At 50.1% G+C, this 24,954-nt stretch overlaps 1 protein-coding gene and 2 pseudogenes across 2 annotated transcripts in view; all 3 read left to right on the top strand.

Moving 5' to 3' along the window:
• The window catches only part of CABLES1 (Cdk5 and Abl enzyme substrate 1), a 74,879-nt gene extending 54,152 nt beyond the window's left edge, over positions 1 to 20,727 (top strand). Inside the window, exons 8-10 of the mRNA XM_032293208.1 lie at positions 11,999 to 12,105; positions 13,809 to 14,016; positions 17,544 to 20,727. Of these exons, the coding sequence (XP_032149099.1) occupies positions 11,999 to 12,105; positions 13,809 to 14,016; positions 17,544 to 17,684 (456 nt within the window). The 3' untranslated portion in view covers positions 17,685 to 20,727. The remainder of the gene's footprint in view (positions 1 to 11,998; positions 12,106 to 13,808; positions 14,017 to 17,543) is intronic.
• On the top strand, positions 8,537 to 10,012 carry LOC116561425 (annotated as a pseudogene).
• Positions 20,728 to 22,335: 1,608 nt separating the features above from the next.
• Positions 22,336 to 23,331, top strand: LOC116561424 (annotated as a pseudogene). The gene has a single exon (XR_004273421.1). The product of XR_004273421.1 is annotated as a chloride intracellular channel protein 1 pseudogene (transcript).
• Positions 23,332 to 24,954: the final 1,623 nt, after the last annotated feature.

Genomic DNA, 24,954 nt, shown 5'->3' with positions numbered 1-24,954 from the left:
TAATACAAGGCAGCAGTGGCTCACGCCTGTAGTCCCAGCACTTTGGGAAGCTGAGGCGGGCAGATTACCTGAGGTCAGGAGTTTGAGACCAGCCTGGTCAACATGACGAAACCTCGTTTCTACTAAAAAATACAAAAATTAGCCAGGTGTGATGGCAGGCACCTGTAGTCCCAGTTAGGAGGCTAAGGCAGGAGAATCACTTGAAATTGGGAGGTGGAGGTTGCAGTGAGCTGAGATTGCGCCACTGCACTCCAGCCTGAGTGACAAGAGCAAGACTCAGTCTCAAAAAAAAAAAAGAAAAGAAAAGAAAAACTACTACAAAACGAAATATGAGTTTGATATTTTACCCAAAATATTGCAGCATCTGCTCTATGTATTCCCGGATCTGTGACAATCACTTCATGATTTTGAACATGACATTCCACACACAGTTTGGCTCATGCTCTGCCGCCGGTGTTTCAGCAGCTTGTGTTTAGAGGTGCATGCAAATACTCTCTGGGTGTGGGTGAACTCAGGGCCAGTCACCTGGTGTCATCTCAAGTGCATGGAGACACTACTGCAGGAGTTCTGAAATTCCTGACACTGAACATGCTCTGAGCCACCCAGAGAATCCCCATGGCCATGTAAACCTGAAGCAGAGGCAGCTTTTCCTCCTGTGTTCCTCTCCGTGTGCAAACCCTTTCAGTTCAGTGGGAGGGAGCGTCGATCCAGGATTCGGTATTTTGAATTCGATGGGTAGAAATAGCAGCAAATGCAGCCCCAGGCTGCGTAGGCTACCCACTTATTTCCATCGTTTCCTTGTGATTTACTGTCCTCTTAGGGAAAGGATTAAATGCCTAGAACAGCTGAAATGCCCATCTGTTGGTGGTTAGATTTAGTCGAGGGCCACTGTGCTGCTTAATTACCTTAACAAGCACGGAACATCTGCTTTCCAGTGCCCAGCTGAGCCCGTACGCCTATATACAAGTGTGGCCAAAGCAGAAGAGTGAGCCTGGTTTCACTGTGGCTGTTGGCGCTGGAAGGAGCTGTCCGGATCATTTCCTTGTATACCTCCTTCCTTTCATAGGCATGGCATGGAGCCAGGGCTTGCAGAGGCTGCGTACCTGCCCCAGGTCTTGCAGCTAGCTCCTGGGGTACAGACAGCAGTAGGAATGCCTGTGGGTCAGGGGAGAACAGTAGCGGAGTGTACGGCAAGCCCACATCTGCTTAGAACTGCTTGTAAGAATTCCTGGGGAGATTTGGAAGACAGGAGAGTAGGAAATGAAGGAGGCTGGAGCTTTATCAGGCCCTGGAGTGCAAGTACCTTTTCTGTTGTTTCTGTTGGAATCAGACCAGCCACCTGTCTTCTCTGAGCCCCACACTGTTCTCCAGGATTGTTGGTGAGCCGTGTGTACCCCCCATCCTCTCCCGTTATACCCCAACCCACCCGAGAACCCCTCACTTCACAGCATTGTTACCGTGGGCCAGGATGGGGCCCAAGTTCAGTCCCAGGGAGGCCCCTTCTCTTCTCATGACGCTTTGTTTTTATACAAAGCAAAGGATTGGCCGGGCATGGTGCTTCACGCCTGTCATCCCAACACTTTGGGAGGCTGAGGCAGGTGGATCACTTGAGGTCAGGAGTTCGAGACCAGCCTAGCCAACATGACGAAACCCTATCTCTACCAAAAAATTAGGCAGTTGTGGTGGCGTGCACCTGTAGTCCCAGCTACTTGGGAGGCTGAGGCATGAGAATCGCTTGAACCTGGGAGGCAGAAGTTGCAGTGAGTGCCACTGTGCTCCATCCTGGATGACAGAGTCACCCATCCTGTCTCAAAAAAAAAAAGCAAAAGATGTATCAGTGTTTCTGCAGTAGATATGGAAGACTCTTCATGCAGATAACGAAGTTGTGGTCCTCTCTCTTCCTGTTATCTCGGAAGGAATTTGTTCACTCCCAGTCTACGACTTTTGACTCACTCCCTGTCTCCAGCAGGGCAGGGCGCGGCAGGCGGGCCCCTTTGTGAACTGTGTCTCTGGACATCGGTGTTGTGGACAGTCCCTTCCACCTGACCTTTCCCTTTCCCTGTACGCAGCTGTGCACACACAGTTTCCCTGCAGCCAGGCATTCAAGTGCTTGACAGTGCATTCAAGTGACATCTCACTCCATGAATGGAATGACCACCCTTGCAGAAACACAACTGCCTGCTGCAGGGTTGTAACACCCATCCATCACACCGCCTGGCCCTACTGTGGGCCCAGGCTGCGGGCCACGAGGAGCCCTTCATCTGGTGAATCCCATAGCCTGGAATTGGGTGGCATTGAAAACAGTGGCCACTCCGACTGCCCCAGGCCAAGAAGGAGTTGCAGCTTGTTTAATTAGCACTTTGATTTACAGTAGCATGTGCTGGCAAAACTCAGGCATTGCAAGTTGGTTTTTTTTGTATTTTTGGGACAGAGTCTCACTCTGTCACCCAGGCTGGAGGGCAGTGGCACCATCTCGGCTCACTTCATCTCCCAGGTTCAAGCGATTCTCCTGCCTCAGCCTCCCGAGTAGCTGAGACTATAGGCATGCACCACCATGCCCAGCTAATTTTTGTATATTTAATAGAGTCGGGGTTTTACCATGTTGGCCAGATTGGTCTCACACTCCTGATCCCAAGTGATTCACCTGTCTCAGCCTCCTAAAGTACTGGGATTACAGGTGAGAGCCACAATGCCCAGCTTGCAAGTTTTGATAATTCATACAGTTCAAACCTGAATAAAGCATCAGCCTCACTTTTCGTTTCTTCAGTCCCACATTGGAAAGAAAGAGTGGCTGGGGGGCTGTGGTACTCCCGCCTCTGCGTCTCAGTCTTCTAGTACTGTCTCCCCAGCTCACCCCCAGTGCTGAAGAGAGGATGCCATGGTTGGGAGGCCCAGCATCTAAGGTGCCACCATCAGGCTCCCTCAAGACGGGATGTGCCAGGGAATCATGACCTCCTGTACGCCAGAGTGTTGCTCAGGGTCCAGAACTCAGAGGGACCTGCAGCTGAGGCAACTCTGAGGACTGTCATCCCCTCTGGAATGTGCCTGGAGGGGGTGGCCCTGGGCTCAGGGTGATCCATTCAGTTTCCAGAGTCTGGACAGTGTGGAGCTAGTACAGACAGTGGGCTCCAGATGCAGCAGACATGCAGGGCCTTTTCCAAACCAGGATCTAGCAGCTGATGCCACCGTGGGGGTTGCCTGGTCTCCTGTGGCAGTTGTATATCCCATGCAGCTGCGCAGGAGTAGAACACAGAACAGCCCCGCAAATCAGGTGCCTGCCGCTGTCAACATCAAGTGGTGCTGGAGAAGCCAGAGGAGCACATGGAGGCACAGAGCCACCGGCACCATGTGGCAGAGCTGGGGTTTGAACCCAGGGCTCTGGCTCCTGAGCCTGTGTTCTTCCCCACTGAGCCACAGCTCAGAGAAACAGGGACAGAAGCAAGGCTGAAGAGAGCACAGCCAGTAGGAGGCCAGGACAGAAGAAGAAATTCATACCACCCTCCCTCAGGCCAAAGCCTGCTGTGTGGGACAGAGCTGGGGCCAACGTGGGGGCTGTGGGCCTCACAGGTGTGGTCAGCTCTAGGTCCAGAACCCAGCAAAGCTGCACAGTAGCACCATTAAGAACAAGCTACTGCTATGGGTGGAGCTGTGTTCCCCCAAAAAGATACAAAGTCCTAATCCCAGTACCTCAGAATGTGACCCAATTTGGAAACAGGGTGACCGCAGAGGGAAATTGGTTAAAAGAAGGTCATACTGGAATAGGATGGGCCCTAATATGACTGTTCTTAACAAAGGACACAGTTACAGAGAGAAGACGAAGGTGGCTGGTCTGATTCCAACAGAAACAACAGAAAAGGTACTTGCACTCCAGGGCCTGATAAAGCTCCAGCCTCCTTCATTTCCTACTCTCCTGTCTTCCAAATCTCCCCAGGAATTCTTACAAGCAGTTCTAAGCAGATGTGGGCTTGCCGTACACTCCGCTACTGTTCTCCCCTGACCCACAGGCATTCCTACTGCTGTCTGTACCCCAGGAGCTAGCTGCAAGACCTGGGGCAGGTACGCAGCCTCTGCAAGCCCTGGCTCCATGCCATGCCTATGAAAGGAAGGAGGTATACAAGGAAATGATCCGGACAGCTCCTTCCAGCGCCACCTGTCTTCTCTGAGCCCCACACTGTTCTCCAGGATTCCCATGTGGGAATGGAGGCAGAGGCTGGAGTGATGCCTCCTGCTGAGGAACACCTGGGGCTGCCAAAAGCCAGGAAGAAGCAGCAAAAGGATTCCATCCAGAGCTGCAGAGGGAGGAGGGCCCTGCCAGCACCTTAATTGCAGACTCCTGGGTCCCCGGACTGGGAGACAATGCATTTCTTCTCTCGACCTCCTGTACTGGGGTACTTTGTTACAGCATGCAGTCATGTTCCCATTCTCTGCCAGCCTCTGGTGCTCAGACTAACGAGCACGATTTACCATCCTGTACCATCTTGGGTATTGGAGGTATTTCACTCCCCCCAAAACTAACCTTCCTCCCCGGAATAGACTTAAGCAAACAGACTAGAGTGACTGTGTCATTGGGCACCCGCTTTGGCACAGGCAGCAGAAGTCTGCCCTGGTCCAAGTTCATGGCCTCTTTCTCCAGATGCCCTTGAATTTCCCAAAGCGGCTACCCCATGAGATGCTGGTCCCAGCTGATCTTTGTCCATGCTGGGCCTTCCCCAGTGGAGCCCATTCTCTGGAATGCTTCCCTCTGCCATACCCTCTTGAGGCCAGGGGGACCAGGTGTGCTGGCCACTTGGATAATAGAAAACAGGGGATGGTGCAGAGAGGCTGCCAGTTCAGTGAAACGCAGCTGCTGCCACCTCCTCAAGGATACGGCTGGGGAGTTCTGGTCCAAGCAAAGGCTCTCCTTGGGCCTTGACAGGAAGGTGGAGGCTTGCAGAGACTCCACACCAATGTGTATTTTATCTAATTAAAAAAAAAAAAAAAAAAAAAACTCAAGAGCAGACAGCTGAATGTCAGCTAGATGGACAGGTCAGGTTGACCCCAGGCCTTCTACTTAGTGGGAGGGCCAGTTGTGAGGATACAGCCTTGCAGCTGGGAATGCCACACAGAAGGACACATGGGCGGGGGGTGCAGAGTCCCACTTGTACCTGCAGCTAGCACACCCAGGATGCAGAAGTCTGTTACCTAGGAGATGACTGGAGATGTCCTCCTGGCGGCTGCCACATATGCCCCACTTATGCAGAGCCAAGCACTGGGCTCACTGGGCCAAGGGTCTCGCAGGATCCACTCATGGGCCCTCCCCCAACACCCCAGCCCTAACTTGGATTTTTCTCTGCCTGTCTATCAGGAAACAGAGTCCCCAGCTTCAGACCCCAAGAGCTAGGACAAGGCTACTTGTAAAAAGACAGAGCCTCTCCTGCAAGGCCCAGGCCAGGGTGGGCCTGGCGTTCCCTGCTGCCTTTGCCCCTGCAGAGCCACAGGCTGAGCTGAGCTGTTGGCTCTTGTGGGCCCCCTAAAGCAGGGACAGGTCAGAAAGTGTGGCTCAGGGATGGGGGCAGGACTCAGAGCTCCAGTGACGTGATATCGTCAGTGACTTCATCGGGATCAGAAGCTCTTCCTCCATCCCCGCTTCCCTGAGCCGGGTTCAGTTTCAGCAGTGGTAAATACAAAGTAAAGCACGTGCACACCAGGTGCAGTTCAGTTCCGAAGTGCAGCATCCACTCTATCGAGTTTAAGAAGGAAGAGGAGCCAGTGCAGGGGCACAGGCCTGCAGCCCCAGCCACTCAGGAGGCAGAGGCAGGAGGATCACTTGAGCCCAGGATTTAGAGTCCCACCTGGCAATGTAAGAAAACCCTGTCTCTTAAAACAAAAAAAAAGGCGGGGCCCCGTGGCTCATGTCTGTAATCCCAGCACTTTGGGAGGCTGAGGCAAGTGGATCACCTGAGGTCAGGAGTTCGAGACCAGCCTGGCCAACATGGTGAAAACCAGTCTCTACTAAAAATACAAAATTAGCTGGGTGTGGTGGTGAATGCCTGTAATCCCAGCTACTTGGGAGGCTGAGGTAGGAGAATCACTTGAACCCAGGAGGTGGAGGTTGCAGCGAGCTGAGATTGCGCCATTGCATTCCAACCTGGGCAATAAGAGCAAAACTCCATCTCAAAAAAAAAATTAAAAAAAGAAGAAATGTATCTAATAAACACCTTACTAGAATGATTGACGAGAATGATCCCCAAGCCACACTTTAGAACTCTGCCACCCAGGAGGGTGCTGCTGCCTGGCACCAGGACTCTGGCTTTGGACTTGGGGAACTGGCACTGGCTGCTGGCTCCTGATCCATGCTACCCTGCCGTGGTCTACACCTGTTAAATGAGGACACAGAAGCTTAGTGACAGGACTTGAGGATTCCTGCCTTGAGCCTCTCGGCAGCAGAAGCAGCAGAAGCAGAGCCCTCGCTCCAGCCCTGCCTTCACATACCAGAGCATCCAATAGGAGGAGCCAGAACTGTTTTTGGAATCCTAGCTGCAAAGGAGTCAGGGAAGTGTAACCATTAGCTTTCCAGCCTCTGTAGCACAGCAGGGCATCCCAGGAGAAGGCTGGATGTTCAGATCATAGAGTGGAATGGAGTGGAGTCCCGGGGAGAGCAGCCTCAGCCCCGTGGGTTTAGGAGGAGGAGCCTGCAGAAGAGGCATCCCAAGCCAAACCAGGAGTAGGCAATAGCCAGACTAGGAGAATCTGATTAGTAAGTCCCGTGGCTTTGGCACGTGGAAATCAGCTGGAAAACTCGTCATGAAGCAGAGCCCAGACTTGTTGCCATCTCCCGCTTTGTGTTCCTGATGAAATTTGCCAGCGTCTTTTACATACATTTTGTTCTTTTTGATCTTCAAGATAAACCTGCGGAGCAGCCCCATCAGGTTTTCTCATCTCGTTTTGGAGAAGATGAGGGTGAGGCTCAGGGAGGTTGAGTGACTTTCTCCCTGTAGCCTGACTTGCTGAAGGCAGACTTGACCTGACCTGCCCCCTCACCCTGCCCCAGCTCTTACCACTGCCAGCTGTCTTCTCGGACATCCTGGTTAGAGCCCTTGGGTAGGGAGCCGCTCTGTGCTGCTTATTCAGTACCATCAAGGAAAGAAAAACAGGAAGGCAGTGCCTGGGGTGCCAGCCGGAAGCAGCTGCTCTTGGAGACCGGGATGCCCGCACTGGGCCTGCCTGTGGTTCGCTCAGGTCTGGGGTGAGCCTTTTCACTTTTCTGAGCCTCTGTTGCAAACAGAGGTGGGACACATTTGCATACATCCTTTTAAGCAGTGAGAGCTCTCTTTCAAGGGAAGGGTCGCATGTATCTACAAATAAGGCAGAGCAAAGCAGAGCTGCTGTGGTTGCTGCGAGGGGGATCCAGTCCTCTCCCACTGGTCTTCAACAGAACCCAGCCTAAAAATCCACATGATCGATAAGCAGCAGGATATCCTTGGCGGCGCTCACAGGGCTCCAGGCCCCCAACAAAGGCAGGTGCCTGAGCCTGCTCACACCATGGCAAACCTCCTAACTTTCCTCTGTAGAGGATGAGTAGGAGGGGCCTGTCTCTGAGAGTTCAGCGTTCCTGGATGGGGGGTGAGGGGTTAAGAAGCAGGAGGAAGGTGCTGGTTACTTAGGAAACAGCAGGGTCGGCTGCTGGGCCCTCCAAGCTTGAGGTGAGCCTGTTAGATATGGTCCCCCATTCTACTGCCGGTTTCCAAAATGAAATCTTACATCCCCTTCAACCCAGAGGATATATTTGTTGGAGATGAAATAGAGCCGTTCTTAAAAGTAGAAGGGAAACAATCCTGCCTTGGAGGGCTGCCACAGGGGCCCACTCTGCTTGACCTTGACTTTGAGAACAATGTCCAAACACCATGCATGTGTCCAAATACTGTGGCATCGTACAGCTAGGCTGCCCCTTCCCTGCTCGTTGCAGAGCACGTAGTTAGCTGGGATCAGAATGGGCACATCTGGACCAGGTCAGGAGACCTTCCTGATTGGGCCAGAAAGAGTATGTATCAGAGAAAGAAGACGTGGCATTGCATGCACCAAGTCCTCTTCCAGCCAAATGCTGGAAAACTCTGAACAAATCTGGTGGGATTGTTGGAGTTAATATTGCTGTGCTTTGCCGTTACTCACCAGAGAAGCAAAGACAGGACTATAAAGATCACTTTGAATTGGGATGTGCTGGCTGCTTGCCTGCTCCTTGCTACTAACTGACACCAAAGGCATTCCACACGTCCGCAGTAAAATCCTGTGTCCTATAAATGGAGGTGTTCAGAGAAAGCCACCAACTTCTGTTAGAGCTGTTAAGGAAGCCTTTGACGGGCTTTGCAGGTGTGAGTCATCCAGGGAATCGACCTTCACATCAAAATCTGTTGTTTCTTCTTTTCTGGGCTTTGGCTGATTAAGATTACGGCATGTATGCGGGGCGCAGTGACTCACGCCTGTAATCCCAGCACTTTGGGAGGCGGAGGTGGGTGGATAACCTGAGGTCAGAAGTTTGAGACCAGCCTGGCTAACATGGTGAAACTCTGTCTCTACTAAAAATACAAAAATTAGAGTAGTGCCTGGTGCTGGTGGCAGTTTGCCCGCAGGTGTATGAAGAGAGACAGTCAGTGTGGAGGCCACAGGGGACTCGCCAGGATGAGCAGCACCTTAGCTAAGATCGCGGAGATAGAAGCTGAGATGGCTCAGACTCAACAAGGCCACAGCACACCACCTAGGGCTGCTTAAGGCTCGTCTTGCTAAGCTTCATCGAGAACTCATTACTCCAAAGGGTGGTGGTGGTGGAGGTCCAGGAGAAGGTTTTGATGTGGCCAAGACAGGTGATGCTCGAATTGGATTTGTTGGTTTTCCATCTGTGGGAAAGTCAACACTGCTTAGTAACCTGGCAGGGGTGTATTCTGAGGTAGCCGCCTATGAATTCGCTACTCTGACCACCGTGCCTGGTGTCGTCAGATACAAAGGTGCCAAGATCCAGCTCCTGGATCTCCCAGGTATCATTGAAGGTGCCAAGGATGGGAAGGGTACAGGTCATCAAGTCATTGCAGTGGCCTGAACCTGTAACTTCATCCTGATTGTTTTGGGTGTCCTGAAACCCTTGGGACATAAGAAGATAATTGAAAATGAACTGGAAGGCTTTGGCATTCGCTCGAACAGCAAACCCGTCAACATTGGCTTTAAGAAGAAGGACAAGGGAGGCATTAACCTCACAGCCACCTGCCCCCAGAGTGAGCTGGATGCTGAAACTGTGAAAAGCATTCTGGCCGAATACAAGGTTCATAATGCCAATGTGACTCTACAGCTGATGACCTCATTGATGTGGTGAAGGAAACAGAGTTTATATCCCCTGTATCTATGTGCTAAATAAGATTGACCAAATCTCCATTGACGAATTAGATATCATCTATAAGGTGCCTCACTGTGTACCCATCTCTGCCCATCACCGTTGGAATTTTGATGACTTATTGGAAAAGATCTGGGACTATCTGAAACTAGTGAGAATTTACACCACACCCAAAGGCCAGTTACCAGATTACACATCCCAATGGTGCTTCTTATTCCAGGACCACAGTGGAGGATTTCTGCATGAAGATTCACAAAAATCTTATCAAATAATTTAAATATGCTCTGGCCTGGGGTCTCTCTGTGAAACACAATCCTCAGAAAGTGGGTAAAGACCATACGTGGGAGGACGAGGATGTCATTCAAATTGTGAAGAAGTGAAACCTTCCCCCTTTCCCATCTGCCGGGCGAACCACAACAGCCTTCCCCATGATCAAGCACCCTAGCCCAGTTCTTTCTGGCTTTGACAGTCACTGGATCAGGATCCAGGGGAGGGAGATGGAGGCACCCAAACTGGAACTTCATTGGTCTTACCTTGGTGTCACTGCGTATGTTGAACTGCATAAAAGACCTGGTAGGCTGGTCAGCTACATTAAAAAAAAAAAAAAAAATTAGCTGGGAGTGGTGGTACATGTCTGTAGTCCCAGCTGCTCAGGAGGCTAAGGCAGGAGAATCACTTGAATCTTGGAGGTGGAGGTTTCAGTGAGCTGAGATTGCACCACTGCATTCCAGCCTCGGCAACAGAACAAGACTCCGTCTCAAAAAAAAAAAAAAGATTATGGCATGTAGTCAGCTAAAAGAGACCCAGCCTTGGCAAACATACTCTGGAGGAGGGATGAGACAAACTGGGAAACCCAGAAAAAAACTGTTTAATTCAGAGTTCGCAGTGCAGGGCACAGAGGAGCAAGGAAGACCAGGGTGTTCGGAAAGGAATCCGAGGAGCCTTTGAATTTTTTTTTTTTTTTTTGAGACAGTCTCTCACTCTGTTGCCAGGCTGGAGTGCAGTGGTGCCATCTCAGCTCACTGCAACCTCTGCCTCCCAGGTTCAAGCGATTCTCCTGCCTCAGCCTCCTTAGTAGCTGGGACTATAGACACACACCACCATGCCTGACTGATTTTTGTAGTTTTAGTAGAGATGGGGTTTCACCATGTTGGCCAGGATGGTCTTGATCTCCTGACCTCGTGATTTGCCCACCTCAGCCTCCCAAAGTGCTAGGATTACAGGTGTGAGCCACCACACCCGGCCGCAACCTTAGGATTTATCAAATCTAGAAATAGGGAGGGGAGGAGGAAACACAGATTTCCAAAGACTGTTGCTAGCTACCATTATATACATTCGGTGGAATGGTGTCCAACCTTAAAGGAAATTCTGACACGTGCTACAGTGAAATTTAACCTTGAAGACTCCATGCTAGGCCGGGCACGGTGGCTCACACCTGTAATCTGAGAACTTTGGGAGGCTTAGGCGGGCAGGTCAAGAGTTCGAGACCACCCTGGCCAACATGGTGAAACCCCGTCTCTACTAAAAATATAAAAATTAGCCGGGCATGATGGTGGATGTCTGTAATCCCAGCTACTCAGGAGGCTGAGGCAGGAGAATTGCTTGAACCCAGGAGGTGGAGCAAGTTGCAGCAAGCCAAGATTGTACCACCTTACTCCAGACTGGGCCACAGAGCAAGACTCCATCTCAAAAAAAAGAAAAAAAAAAGATTCCATGCTAAATAAAATAAGCCTATGACAAAAGGACAAATAGACGATTCAACGTACATAAGGCAAATTTATAGAGACAAAAAGTAGAGTGGTGGTTGCCAGAAGCTAGAAGGAGTGGATGAGGAGTTGGCGTTTGATGGGCAGAGAGTTTCATTGGGAAGATGAAAAGATCCCGTGGATGGATGGTGGTGGAAAGATCCCGTGGATGGATGGTGGTGGAAAGATCCCGTGGATGGATGGTGGTGGAAAGATCCCGTGGATGGATGGTGGTGGAAAGATTCTGTGGATGGATGATGGTGAGGGCTGCACAATAATGTGAATGTTCTTAATGTCACTGAACAGTTAAGACGGTAAATTGTATGTGATGTATGTTTTACTACCATTTAAAAAACTAATTTAAAAGAACAGTAGCTAACATTTATTGAGCACTTGCTATATGCCAGGCATCATACAGGGCACTTCTATAGTTCTCAGAAAGCTGTGTGAAGTAGGCACTGCTACCGTTTTTTGTTTACAGACATGGGAGTTGAGATTTGGGGTGATTAAGTCTCCCAAAGCTGCTGGACTGGTGAATGGTCAAGTATGGATTGAACCCAGGTCTGTGCCCCTCCAAGCCCCATGCGCTTAAACCCTGTACCATGTGAACAGGCCGACATATGGGAACTGGCAGAGGCCCTGACTTCTGATGGTCTCCAGGCCGGCATTCCTAAGTGTCACCTCCTCCTAATAGTCGTGACCTGTTTTCCGCTCACCTCCAGAAAGCCACGGCCCCCTTCAGGCTCCCAGATTCCGCCGAGCCCTTGTTGCAGCTCCAGTCTAAGTTTTCCCATTGCCCATGGCTTTGGGAGTGGTAAGCTGGTTGTAGTAGCGCATAATGATTACATATGACCGTTATTTTAAGAAGTGACCCGTGTTCTCCTGTCTGTTACAGACAACAGTGATTGACTATGTGAAGCCCTCTGATCTCAAAAAGGACATGAACGAGACCTTCAAGGAGAAGTTTCCTCACATTAAGCTGACACTCAGCAAAATTAGGAGGTATGGAAGCTCAACTTGCCCTCGCCCTTTCCCTCCAAACCCCTTCCCACACACAGTAAGCTCGTCATCTGTCCAGTGGTCCTTGCCGTGGTTCCAGTGATAGAGTCACTGTCACATTTAGCAAAAGGAGACTCTTGGATGCTGGCTCTCTGGTGCCGTGGTATGGTAGGAGAGACGAGGACAGCAGGACACGAGGCACAGCTCTTGACTCCTGGTTGATGCGGATGAGGGGAGGTTCCTTCGGTGAAAGAATTATGTCATGTTCTCTGTAGCTCATTGTTAATCAGATTTATGTTATGGAAAACTCAGAGACAATGGGCAGCATTCAGGTCTGTGCTTTCTGAAGTGTAGGCAAAGCTGAAGGGAAATAGTTGGCACTATAGGGGATGAGATAAGTCTACCCACAGTCATGCGTCCAGAGGTGACAGCCAAATCCTATCTTTAAGCCATCACCAAAGCAGGCAGAGCAGAGTCAGGAAGCATCTCCCCTGCCGCTCTGCTACAATTGACTTTGTGGTGACCTACATCTCCCGGCTACATAGTCAAGACAACTGGCCCTACTGGGCTTGTGTTGTGGTGTCTGTATGCCATGCTCATGCTGGTGAAAGCCTAGGGGCGTGTGTGTGTGTGCATGCGTGTATGTGTGTGTGTAGTAATGGAAGCTACACTGCACATCAACATGGTGTTGGAATATGTGCCAACATTTACATGAGTGTGTATCCTAATCCTGATTTGACTCTGGCATGTTCCAAGCGAAAGAATTTTTTAAAATTGAGAATAATGAAATATTCACATCTGTCCCATTTGCCAGGGAGCCTCTCTAAGGACATGGATTATTATGCTCTTAGCCTGTTTTTCTGCTCTGGCTAATGAACATAGCAGGTATTTGGCAGAGTTTAGACCAAGTACCTAATTTATGTCTGTAATCGGCTCTCCAAGATATTGTGCCTCTTTAACACTGGACAGCTCTACTCTAGGTTTCTAGAGAGACTCTTGGACATCCCCTTGTGGTCAGTGGGTTCCTGTGTGTCCCATGTGGTGGTCGTTAGAGCCCTGGCCTGTCACTCTCCCCACCTGGTCTGCTGCACCAGTGTTGTCAGCCTGGAAGTAGTGATGGTGGCAGCATATAACTGCTGGGTCTGGAGCAAGACTAAAAGTAAACATGGGGCCGGGCATGGAGGCTCATGCCTGTAATCTCAGCACTTTGGGAGGCTGACGTGGGTGGATCACCTGAGGTCAGGGGTTTGAGACCAGCCTGGCCAACATGGTGAAACCCCATCTCTACTAAACATACAAAAATTAGCCGGGCATGGTGGCTCATGCCTGTAACCCCAGCTACTCAGGAGGCTGAGGCAAGAGAATCAGTTGAACCCAGGAGGTGGAGGTTGCAGTGAGCTGAGATCACGCCATTGCACTCCAACCTGGACAACAAGAGCAAAACTCCATCTCAAAAATAAATAAGTAAATAAAAATAAACGTGTTCTGTACAACCTGACCAACAGAGAAGAGTGTAAAGCCCAGCTCTGGAAGTCTGCTCCCATGCATAATGCAGCCTTCACACTCCCAGGGACTTAATCCCAGTCCAGGTCACCCTCTGGGAGTGAGAAAGAGAAAAAGCTTTCAAGATGGAGTAGCCTGTTTCTTTGGGGTCTGCTGATACTTAAGTTTTCATGAGACTGTTCCCTCCTGCTGTCTTTCCCCAGCCTGAAACGAGAGATGCGGAAGCTTGCGCAGGAGGACTGTGGCCTCGAGGAGCCCACGGTGGCCATGGCCTTCGTCTACTTTGAAAAGCTCGCCCTCAAGGGAAAGCTCAACAAACAGAACCGGAAGCTGTGTGCTGGAGCATGTGTGCTGTTAGCAGCCAAAATTGGAAGTGACCTCAAAAAACAAGAAGTCAAGCATTTAATTGACGTAAGTGGCCTTCATCCTGGAGGCTGGAAGAGCGCATGCTCCAGTCTGGGATTCTTCCCTCAGAAGGTTTCGGTCAGTGACCCTGACTGGAAGGATTCTGAGCCTTAGTGAGCAATTGAAGTGAAGGCTGTGGGCCTGGCGCAGTGGCTCACGCCTGTAATCCCAGCACTTTGGGAGGCCGAGGTGGGTGGATCGCCTGAGGTCAGGAGTTCGATACCAGCCTGGCCAACATAGTGAGGCCCCGTCTCTAAAATTACAAAAAATTAGCTGGGCATGGTGGTGCGTGCCTGTAATCCCACTTACTCAGGAGGCTGAGGCAGGAGAATCATTTAAACCTGGGAGGTGGAGGTTGCAGTGAGCCAAGATCACACCATTGCACTCCAGCCTGAGCAACAAGAGCAAGACTCTGTCTAAAAAAAAAAAAAAGTGAAGGCTATGAAGCCTTTCCCATAGTGTGAATAGTCAGGCTATCTTAGAACATAGTGATGATCTACTTTGACAAGACCAAAGATCCTCAGCACTGGCCACTGGGTCTGGCCCTTAAAATCCGTTCTCAGACACTGTGCAACATGCAGTCATTCCCACAGCCGTAGCAGTCACTGTACCTGCAAGAGATTCCCACACAGGCAGTGTGACCCACAGAGCTTCTACTGTCAAACAGGTTGGTTCAGTAAGACCTTGGCTTCCTCCTTCCTAGGCTGCCTCCTCTTTGGGGAAAGGCATTGAGTTTGACAGGGTGGTATCTCTTTTCTTTTAAAGGAGAGCCCTCCCAAAGCAAGGAAACATGGATCTCTTTGGAGGCTACATGAATGCCTGTTTTAGAATTCAATATATTAATAGAAAATTTGACATACAGTAAAGCCAGGTGATCAGAAGACAGATTGAGAAGATAGTTTGTTACAGTTCACAAGAGAAGGAGTAACTTGGCTGGTGCTGCCATAACAAAATATCATAGGCTGGGTGGCTGAAATGACAAATTTATTTCTCATAGTTTTGGAGGCTAGGAAGTCCAAGATCAAGGGACCAGTTGCTTCGGTCCTGGTGAGTTTCCTCTCCTTGCTCACAGGCATCTTCTTGCTGATGCTTAATTGCAGAGAGAGAGAGAGACAAAAAGCAAGCCCTCTGGTTTCTTCTTCTGAGGTTCCGAATCCCTTCACCCCATGCCCAGGACCTCATCTAGATCCAATCACTCCCAAAGCCCCCACCACCTAGTACCATCACATGGAGGATTGGGGCATCTACATATGAATTTGGGGGGACACAGCAGTCAGCCCATAACAAGAGGCATGCTGTGCTGTGGGGGCTGTGTCTGGAAGCCCTGGAATGGGTCAGGAGGCAGAGGGAGCCTTGATGGTGGTTTTCACAGAAAGGAATGGATAAGGCAGGGTTTGTGGGTTTGGGATTGGCTAGTTTGAATAGTTTTGGTGAACTCTGGGGCCTAGGGGCTGTCCCTAGTTGTCTGGTGCCTGGCTCTGGGGTGATAAGAGCAGGTGGATAGTGGCCTGAGTGTGAGGCCCATGGAGGAAATGGTAGGAATGTGGCCTCTGGATTGGTTGGTTTGCATCTGAAAAGCAAAAGGGATCACTGGAGAATTTGGCTAACCCTGGGAAGGGCAGACCCTCTACAGTCAGCCAGGCCCCAGATAGCAAAGCATCAGAATACAGAGGATAAAAGATACGGTTAATTCAATGCCCCATATGCCTCACTGTCTAGCCATCTTCAGTGGCAAAGGCAAAAAAGCAGAAAGGGCACTAAGGTAGGTACTCCCCAATTAAAAAGAATAGTCTTTAGATCAGTGCTTAACAGATTTTAAGAAATGGTACAAAATCATCTAGCTTATACAGTAAATACATGAACCTAGAAATGACCATTGGACACCAACTCTGAGCTGAGAATCAATAGGTGTATATAGATAGCTGCTGAACTAATAATTTTTTTTTTTAAGAAAAGGTCTAACTCTGTCACCCAGGCTGGAGTTCAGTGGCACGATCATAGCTCACTGCAGCCTCTACCCCCCAGGCTCAAGTAGTCCTCCCTCCTCTGCCTCCTAAGTAGCTGGAACTACAGGCATGCACCCCTGTGTCTGGCTAACTTTTTTATTTTTGTAGAGACCAGGTTTCACTGTGTTGCCCAAGCTAAGCTCAAACTGCTAGCCTTAAGATACCCTTTCACCTCAACCTCCCAAAGTGCTGGGATTATAGGCATGAGCCACCATACCCGACCAAGAACTAATGAATCTTTAGATGTAACAAACACTTATAAAATTATAAATCATGTGCACATTTAATCATAGTTGAGCAGTATACCACACAGCAAAAGCTGATACTATTGATGCAGAATGTAACAGTAAGGGTTTGACCAGCCACTTACAGTAGCAAGAAACCTAACTCAAGATCTCATCCCAGTTATAATCTGAAAGCGGTCAACATCTGCTCTGTGGGTGGGATTTGTTTTATGAAGATAAAAGCTGGGTTTGCGCCAAGGCAGAATATGCCTGAGCAAACATGAAGCCCTTCCTGCCCATCCCCACCTTGGTGGTTCTCCTTTTCCAGCGCCAACAGCCCCTCCAGTTGGGTGGATATGCAAGATGCCACCAGGCTCAGCCCTGTTGAAGATACACACCAGCTGTGTGGCACTGTGAAAGTGGGGGACTTCCCGAGGACTTAGACCCTTGTGCGTAAGATGAAAGGACTGAACTACGTAGAATCTGTGCACGCCCTTCTGAACTTACCACGTGGTTTTTATTGTTGTAGGTGGTTTGCATAATTTTATTTTATTTACTTACTTATTTATTTATTTTTGAGACATCATCTCGCTTTATTTCACAGGCTAGAGTTTAGTGGCACTCTCTTGGCTCATAGCAACCTCCACCTCCCAGGTTCAATTGAGTCTCCTGCCTCAGCCTCCCAAGGAGCTGGGATTACAGGCGCCCACAACCACGCCTAGCTAATTTTTGTATTTTTAGTAGAGATGGGGTTTCACCATATTGCCCAGGCTGGTCTGGAACTCCTGACCTCAAGGGATCCACCCACCTTGGTCTCCCCAAGTGCTGGGATTACAGCGTGAGCCACCGCTGGTTCGCTTTCTTTTTAGTCTTCCCTTTAAACCTGAATCATTTAGTTGTCGCAGGTAGAGTTTTGAGTCCCAGTTGGCGTGGAGTCTCAATGCTGCAATTTGCTGCCCATGTGACCCTGGCTAACTTCTCTGACTTCTTGGAGCTTATTTTCTCATCTGTAAAATAGAGGTACAGAGCATCAACCATGTCATATTACTGAGAGGATTAAATGGCATCAGAAGATGTATGTGTGGTTCCAGGCGGCCCCCAGAAAAGGTGCGATTCCTTCACAACCAGGACCAAAGGCAAGAAGCACAGCCCAGGCCTCCCTTTCTTCCTCCACAGAGCTTTACCCAAAGAGGATTTCTCCTAAGCACTCACTGGCTGCTGGATAGAGAAGCTGCAGTTGTGGAAAGGCTAGAATTTTAATTTCAAACGAACATGCCTTTGATTTTCTTTCTTTTTGTTGCAGAAACTGGAAGAGAAGTTCCGGCTGAACAGGCGAGAACTGATTGCCTTTGAATTCCCAGTGTTGGTGGCCTTGGAGTTTGCCCTCCACTTGCCGGAGCACGAAGTCATGCCTCACTACAGACGCCTGGTCCAGAGCTCCTAGCAGCAGCCCCAATGAAAGCCAAGGACCATTTCTTCTCTGCTCACTGGAGCAACACTTGCTACTGGAAATGAAAAAAAAAAACAGAACTCAAAATACCAGACTTTTCTTCCTCTCTACATGGTTTGGGGAGAAGCAGTACTAGAAACTTTCCAGAGAGTCTTGGGTGTAGCCAAGAGGGAAGAGGAGGCACGTGCTGAGAACAGAGAGGCTCTGCCTGCTATCCACTAGCGAGAACCCTAGCTGCCACAGCCCGTCTTTCTCCCCAGCATTCACAGACTTTGCAGGCATGGTCCAGGGCCTTCTCCAGATCTGTTCCAACTTGGAGTGTGAAGGGCTTAAGCAAACGGGGGAAGAGAGTCTGCAGAAGCTGGGAGAAAACTAAAAGATACCCTCGTTGTGTCGAAGAGTGTGCCCGTCTGTTTTTGTGTCAGCCATTGGAAGTGCACTTTCCCCGGGGGCATGCGGGTGTGTGAATGTGCAGGTGTCTGAGAGATACTGCATCAGCCCGAGACCCCCAGAGCCTGTCCCACGCTTTACAGAGCAGCCCTCAGCCTGGGGCCATGGGCCAGGCTGAACTTCGGCAATTATTTCTAGATGATTTCTGGATAAGAATCGCTCTCTTGGTACCATAGTTTGACATCGTCCACCCTTAGAAAATGACTTTGTTTCTGTTACTGCTCCTACCCACCAAGGGGATAAAGAAGATGAGTTCTCAGTGTGGGATGAGTCAGTCACGTGGAAGGGCATGGAGCGTGGCGCTCTGTAACTTCCTGCCGTCTGCCACCCCGCCACGTGTATTTAACCCTCGCACTTTCTCCACTGTGGAGACGGCTGGGGCAGCGCCCCACAGTGTGTTTTCCTGTCCTCTATGTTAGAGTGCTTCATAAGCACATTTACTGTGCTATCTATATCTCTATATAAAAGTGTTTTATAAAAACCCAGAATAGGAGCACGACGCATGATTGGTGTTTGAGGCGTTTGCCAGCTGGGATAGACTGCGTTTGGAGCTGTGGTTGAGCTAAGGAGGCGGTGGCTCTCACCATTCCCACGTGCCCAGGGCTGTTTGTGCAGGATCTTAATGGTGACTTGTCCTGGCTTACCGGGACAGTCTGTATGAGGCTTGTCACCACACTGTCGCTTCGTAGCTGCAAGAGAGAGGTACCAGCTGAAGTCCCCTGACTGAAGAGAGCCTGTGGCCATGTACAAAGAGAATTAAACTCCTGTTGCTTTTTGTATACCTGTATGCGTTTGTGTAGACGTGTGTCTCACCAGTCACCTTTGCCCTCCATTGCTGATTCCCTTGCACACGCTGATTCCAGTGAGGTCACAGATTCAGAGCTTCACACACCAGCCCAGAGAGAGGGTGATGGAACCTAGTGTCTGCAGTTTTTGTTAGCAGAACTGTCAGATTCTTGACAGTCCTGCAGGATGGAGAAATTCAAGCAGCAGCTGGTGAGGGCCAAAACAGAATACTTGGCTCCTTCAGAATCTTAGATTTCACTGAGTTTAGTCCTAAATATTTTGCTAACAAATTTCCTTGGCCGGAATCCGTTGTAAGACAGTGATTTTAGCGGGGGGTGGGGGGTGGCGGGAGAGGGAGGAGGGAGAGGGGGAGAGGATATGATGAATGTGGTCTCTTGAGCTGATTGTAAACGATCAGCTGATACGTAGGGGCACTTGCTGTTTATAAAGCAAATCGAGAAAATATTCAAGGTGCATCCATTGCCCAAACTACAAAATGTCCTTGGCCTTCCTCACAGGGGGGTCTGTCACCTTGCATTCTGATGAGCCACCCAGCATCTGGCCAGTGCCTGCAGGAGGAGAGCCTTTCTGAGAAGCAGGACCTCTGGTACCTGGAATGGCCCAGAGAGCTCCCCACTGCCCATCTGCCCTGAGTTTCCTGCCAAGCTCCGGGGATGGGGTGGGGGCAGGGGGACATCCGGCAGATGACATAGGCCACCAGCCCAGACATGGTGAGAAGCCTGAGTCCTTTCCTATGTCATAAAATCAGGCTAATTTACTTGGATTTGGGGCGATTCGTTTGGTTTTTAGCATCTATGAGGTGAGCCCATGAAGTCAGCAGTCCATTTCTAAAGATGCATTTTCATTTTAAACTCAATCCTGGCCTGCGGATTTGTGGAATGGGCAGCTTTGCTGGTTTTAATTTATGTGGGAGGAGCTGGGGCTGAGATTGAAGGCATTTTATCGGGAGATCACCTTTTGCACGTCCATAACATGAGCATTTTGGAGGCAAAGGAAGATGAAGAGTGTGAGAGACGGAAGTCACTGCCAGAGGCGCCCCTGTGACACAGAACATTCTAGACACGTCACAGCCTTGGGCTTCAGCAGGGAGGAAGCCTGAGCCTGTGCAGCGAGAAGGCCATACAGCAGACCGACTCCGAGGTGTTGCCCTTTGTCCTCCACCAGGGAGGGCCCCTTCAGCCCCTGGTAAGCCCTGCCCCCTCTCAGGACTGCCCTGAGGCCTCTCCAGTCCTCCCCCACTCAGATATCTGTGGGGAAGCTCTACCCAGCCACACTCCTTGGGATAACACTAGCCAGTTCTGTCTGACTCAGTTTCCCCAGAGCCAGCCTGGGGGCCCGGGACTCCTCTAGTGAGCAGTTAGGTAAGAGACAGGAAGCAGACAAGCAAAGAGGTTGCTGCAGCTGCCTCCTGAGGAAATGGGCAACAGAGTGTGGCCCAGTCCCTACTGTGCCCACCCCAGGGGTCCGAGCCTGGGCTAGCCCAGTGACACTTAGAAGTCACCACTTTTCCTTTTTTCCCCCTTAATAAAACCTCTCTTAAACAGGAAATCCATACCAAATGCAAATGCGTTTTGTTTTCCTTGGCTTTCTGTTGTTGTTCTGATCGTAGATTTCCCTGCCAGGGTTTCTGTTGTCGCAGGCTCTGCTTGAGGCGGCCTCTTCACACAAACCCCTGTACCACATGCCCTGCCTTCCTGACGGGAGCCAGGAGCTTCCTTCCCCCTCCTTGTCATTCCTTCCTGTTCCCTTCATTCCCCAACAGCAAATAAAACTCTGAATGCTCTGGCTGCTGAGTTCTTTATCTCTCGCTCAGACATTTCCGCTCCCTGCAGAACGGCCGGCCCCTTGCCCTCCCCATCCCTGGCTGCCTCCCGGGGCTCCTGAGAACCTGAACCTCCCTGCCCCGCTGCAAGTGGGGTGGGCGGAGGCTGTAGAACGAAGTGCATTTGAGCCAGGTGGTTTTGTTACCTATTCATTGTGGTATCTGTTCAGCAGTGAACGACATCTTTCAAATCAAGGGGGATTTTTTTGGTTGGGGATGGAGGTGCCTGATGTCACCTCCCTGGGTCTGTTGGCACAGTTTGGTAAGCATAGTGCTGAGGGCCAGCCAGAGCAGGGAGTAAACTTTAAGAGTGTAACTCTAGAATCACATCACCAACACCAGCATCAATAAAAAGCAGCTTCCAGTCATGCAGCTGCAAGGTGGAGCTGAGATGCGAAGCTGGAAAAGAAGCAAAATGGCAAGTGAAGGGGAAAGATCCTCTTGCCACCTGCACATAACCAAGTGGAAGGGACCCAGGCCAGGACGGGAAGGGGTGCTATCAGAGCCCCCACCCCATAAAGGGCCATTCAGACTTCTAAATAGTCCAGAAAGTCTGCAAACGTAAGACTGGTGAAACCACAAAGGCCCGCCTCGCGAGGACTGTGCTTCCTCACACAGACACTTCCTGACTTCAGACAGGACATCATCTATACAACGTCAATACACCCTGTCGTCCCAGTGACTCAGGAGGCTAAGGCGGGAAGATCACTTGATCCCAGGAGTTCAAGGCTGCAGTGAGCTAGGATCATGCCACTGCACTCCAATCTGGGCAACAGAGCAAGACTATCTCTTTTTTTTTTTTAAGGGTGGGGTGGGGTGGGCATGGTGGCTCACACCTATAATCCCAGCACTCTGGGAGGCCGAGGTGGGTGGATTGCTTGAGACCAGCCTGGGCAACATGACAAAACCCTGTCTCTACTAAAAATACAAAAAATTAACTGGGCATGGTGGCGCACACCTGTAGTCCCAACTACTTGGGAGGCTGAAGTGGGAGAATCACCAGGGTCCAGGAGGCCAAGGCTTCAGTGAACTGCAATTGGACCACTGCACTCCAGACAGGGTGATGGGAGCAAGACCCTGTCTCAGAAAAAAAAGAAAGTACATCTAACCTGCTAAACATCACAGCTTAACCTTTCCTACCTCAAATGCACTCAGAACACTTTTGTACAGTATTCAGTAAGTTACATGAGATAGTCAACACTTTCTTACAAAATAGGCTTCATATGAGATGACTTAGCCTAGCATCTCCAAGGGGTATCATACGGCACATGGCTAGCCTGGGAAAGGATCAAAATTCAAAGTATATTTCTACGGAATGCTTTTGCACCATCGTAAAGTTGACAGTTGCACAAGTCAAACCATCATAAGCTGGGGCTTCCGTATGCCACCTCCCACCATCTTGCTACTCAGCGCAGCCCAGGGATCAGCAGCATTCACATCACCTACAGGGTTGTTAAAGATGCAGAATCTACATCTCACCATTCCTCCTTGGTGATTCGGGTGCCCGTTAAAGTCTGAGAGGCACCATTCCTCCATATTAGCATAGGACATAAAACTGTCTTCAAGAGCCCCGACGCAACCATGGCTGAAGAACAACCGCCGGTCGAATTGCTCGTGAAGGCTGGCAGTGATAGGGCCAAGATTGGGAACTGCCCCTTCTCCCAGAGACTGTTCATGGTCCTGTGGCTCAAGGGAGTCACCTTCAACGTTACCACAGTTGACACCAAGAGGCAGACCAAGACAGTGCAGAAGCTGTGCCCAGGAGGGCAGCTCCCATTCCTGCTGTATGGCACTGAAGTGCACACAGACACCAACAAGATTGAGGAATTTCTGGAGGCAGTGCTATGCCCTCCCAGGTACCCCAAGCTGGCAGCTCTGAACCCTGAGTCCAACATAGCTGGGCTGGACATATTTGCCAAATTTTCTGCCTACATCAAGAATTCAAACCCAGCACTCAATGATAATCTGGAGAAGGGACTCCTGAAAGCCCTGAAGGTTTTAGACAATTACTTAACATCCCCCCTCCCAGAAGAAGTGGATGAAACCAGTGCTGAAGATGAGGGCATCTCTCAGAGGAAGTTTCTGGATGGCAATGAGCTCACCCTGGCTGATTGCAACCTGCTGCCAAAGCTACACATAGTACAGGTGGTATGTAAGAAATACGGGGGATTCACCATCCCTGAGGCCTTCCGGGGAGTGCATCGGTACTTGAGCAATGCCTACGTGCGGGAAGAATTCGCCTCCACCTGTCCAGATGATGAGGAAATTGAGCTCGCCTATGAGCAAGTGGCCAAGGCCCTCAAATAAGCCCCTCCTGGGACTCCGTCAACCCCCTCCATTTTCTCCACAAAGGCCCTGGTGGTTTCCACATTGCTGCCCAATGGACACATTCCAAAATGGCCAGTGGGAAGGGAATCCTGGAGCACTTGTTCTGGGATGGTGTGGTGGAAGAGGGGATGACGGAAAGAAATGGGGGGCCTGGGTGAGATTTTTATTGTGGGGTGGGATGGGTAGGACAACATATTTCAGTAATAAAGTACGGAATAAAAATCAAGTGTTTTTACACACACACACACAAAAACTGTCTTCAAGAAAGGTACAGAGAAAATGTAGATATTTTTTAATACCAAAAATAATAGTGCCAGCTTCTGAGGTTGTTTTGACATATGTTTACCTAGCTGCCTCATCTAACAAATTTTTTGGATGCACAAGGCCAAAAAGATGTAAATGGCACTAAGCAGCAGCTAACACATTGTTCCCAAGTACAGAGCTGCCTTACAGCACATCACAGCAGCCACTGGTTAAGGTCACTGCTCGGATGAGGCCTGGATCCCAGGTTCCCAGGGGCCACAGATAGAGGGTTGGGATGGTGGAGAGTTAGGGCTCCCAACAGCACTGCAGCACAATTCTCTACTGGAACTGGGGACTGTAGGGTTGTGACCTGGGGACATCACAAATGGGTAGACTCCAGTTTGCTTGGACTGACATTCATTGAGGTCTGCCTAGCGCTTGTTAAATATGTCTTCTACTGGGCTCTGTGGGCTTCCTGATGTCAGGCAGAACCTGCTGGGGGCGGGTGGAAGGGACCCTCACCAGGTGTGGTGACGCTGTTCTCCAGAGGAGCCTCAACGTGGAATACTGAAAGAGAAGCTCCAGGGGAGAGACAGCTTCTCTGGGTGAGCCTGGGATGGCCAAGGCCAAGCAGGGTTGGAAATCAGTGCTCAGAAATCAGCCTGGCACACAAATGACGAAGTGGGCCAAGATGGAGCAATTGTTTGGTCACAAAAGTGAAGACCAAGAAACGAGAACTGACAAGTTAGGTGCTTGGCAAGAAGATGGGTGGGAATGAAATCAGGGACTCCTTACCAGGGCACCAGAACAGGCTAGCAAGAAATCAGAGATGTGAACTGTGATAGACAGATGAAGCCTTGGACACGGTCTTCAACAAGGGGCTGGTGCTTGGGAGGACTTGATATTCACCAAGCAGATATCATGCACCAGCCCTGTGCTGGGCACTTAAAGCACCTCATTTAACTCTTAAACAAACTCGAATTAGTATGGACCCCATTTCACCGATGAGGTACCTAGGGCTCTCAAACATCACATAAGGTGCCCAATGACACGTGATTATGAAGTGACAAAGGCAAGATTCAAACCTAGCTCTGTGTAATTCCAAAGCCCAAGCACCTGTCCTGCCTCACACTTGGAACAAAACAGAGCCCCTAAAATGGTGGAGGGCCAAAGCTAAGCTGAGCCGGATGCTGGAGATATGGCCTCGGGTTAGAGGGGGTCTTCTTTGGTTAGACGGGGCCTTCTCCCTGTCTTTCCCAGTCACTCCTGGCCCTTTCCTCTCCAGAGAAGGAATCTGGAGCTACTGAATCCATAGCATCATCTTCTCGGGTCTGAGTGGCCTCCACATTTGACGTGTGGCATACCTCTGAGCCCCCTGGTAGAACATGAAATGTTTGGAAAACATGCTTCCATAACAGGTAAGCTAAGGGGCTTTTGAAAGGAAGTAGAATATCACAGTCAGGTTTAAGGCAGCCAGTGTTCACATCCACCAACATTTCACCAGCCAGAGTCTTGTGGTGCATGAATGGATTTTCCACCATGTGTTATAATTAAGACAAATTCTCCTTGCCCTACAGCTCTGCGTGTTCCTTGGCTGCTGTCCCTCTGATCAGT

The sequence above is a fragment of the Sapajus apella genome, unplaced genomic scaffold, assembly GCF_009761245.1.
Source record: "Sapajus apella isolate SASKATOON/1434 unplaced genomic scaffold, GSC_monkey_1.0 scaffold29, whole genome shotgun sequence".
NCBI lineage: Eukaryota > Metazoa > Chordata > Mammalia > Primates > Cebidae > Sapajus > Sapajus apella.
Note: the sequence above shows the minus strand (reverse complement) of the source record. Positions and strands in the feature narration are given on the sequence as shown.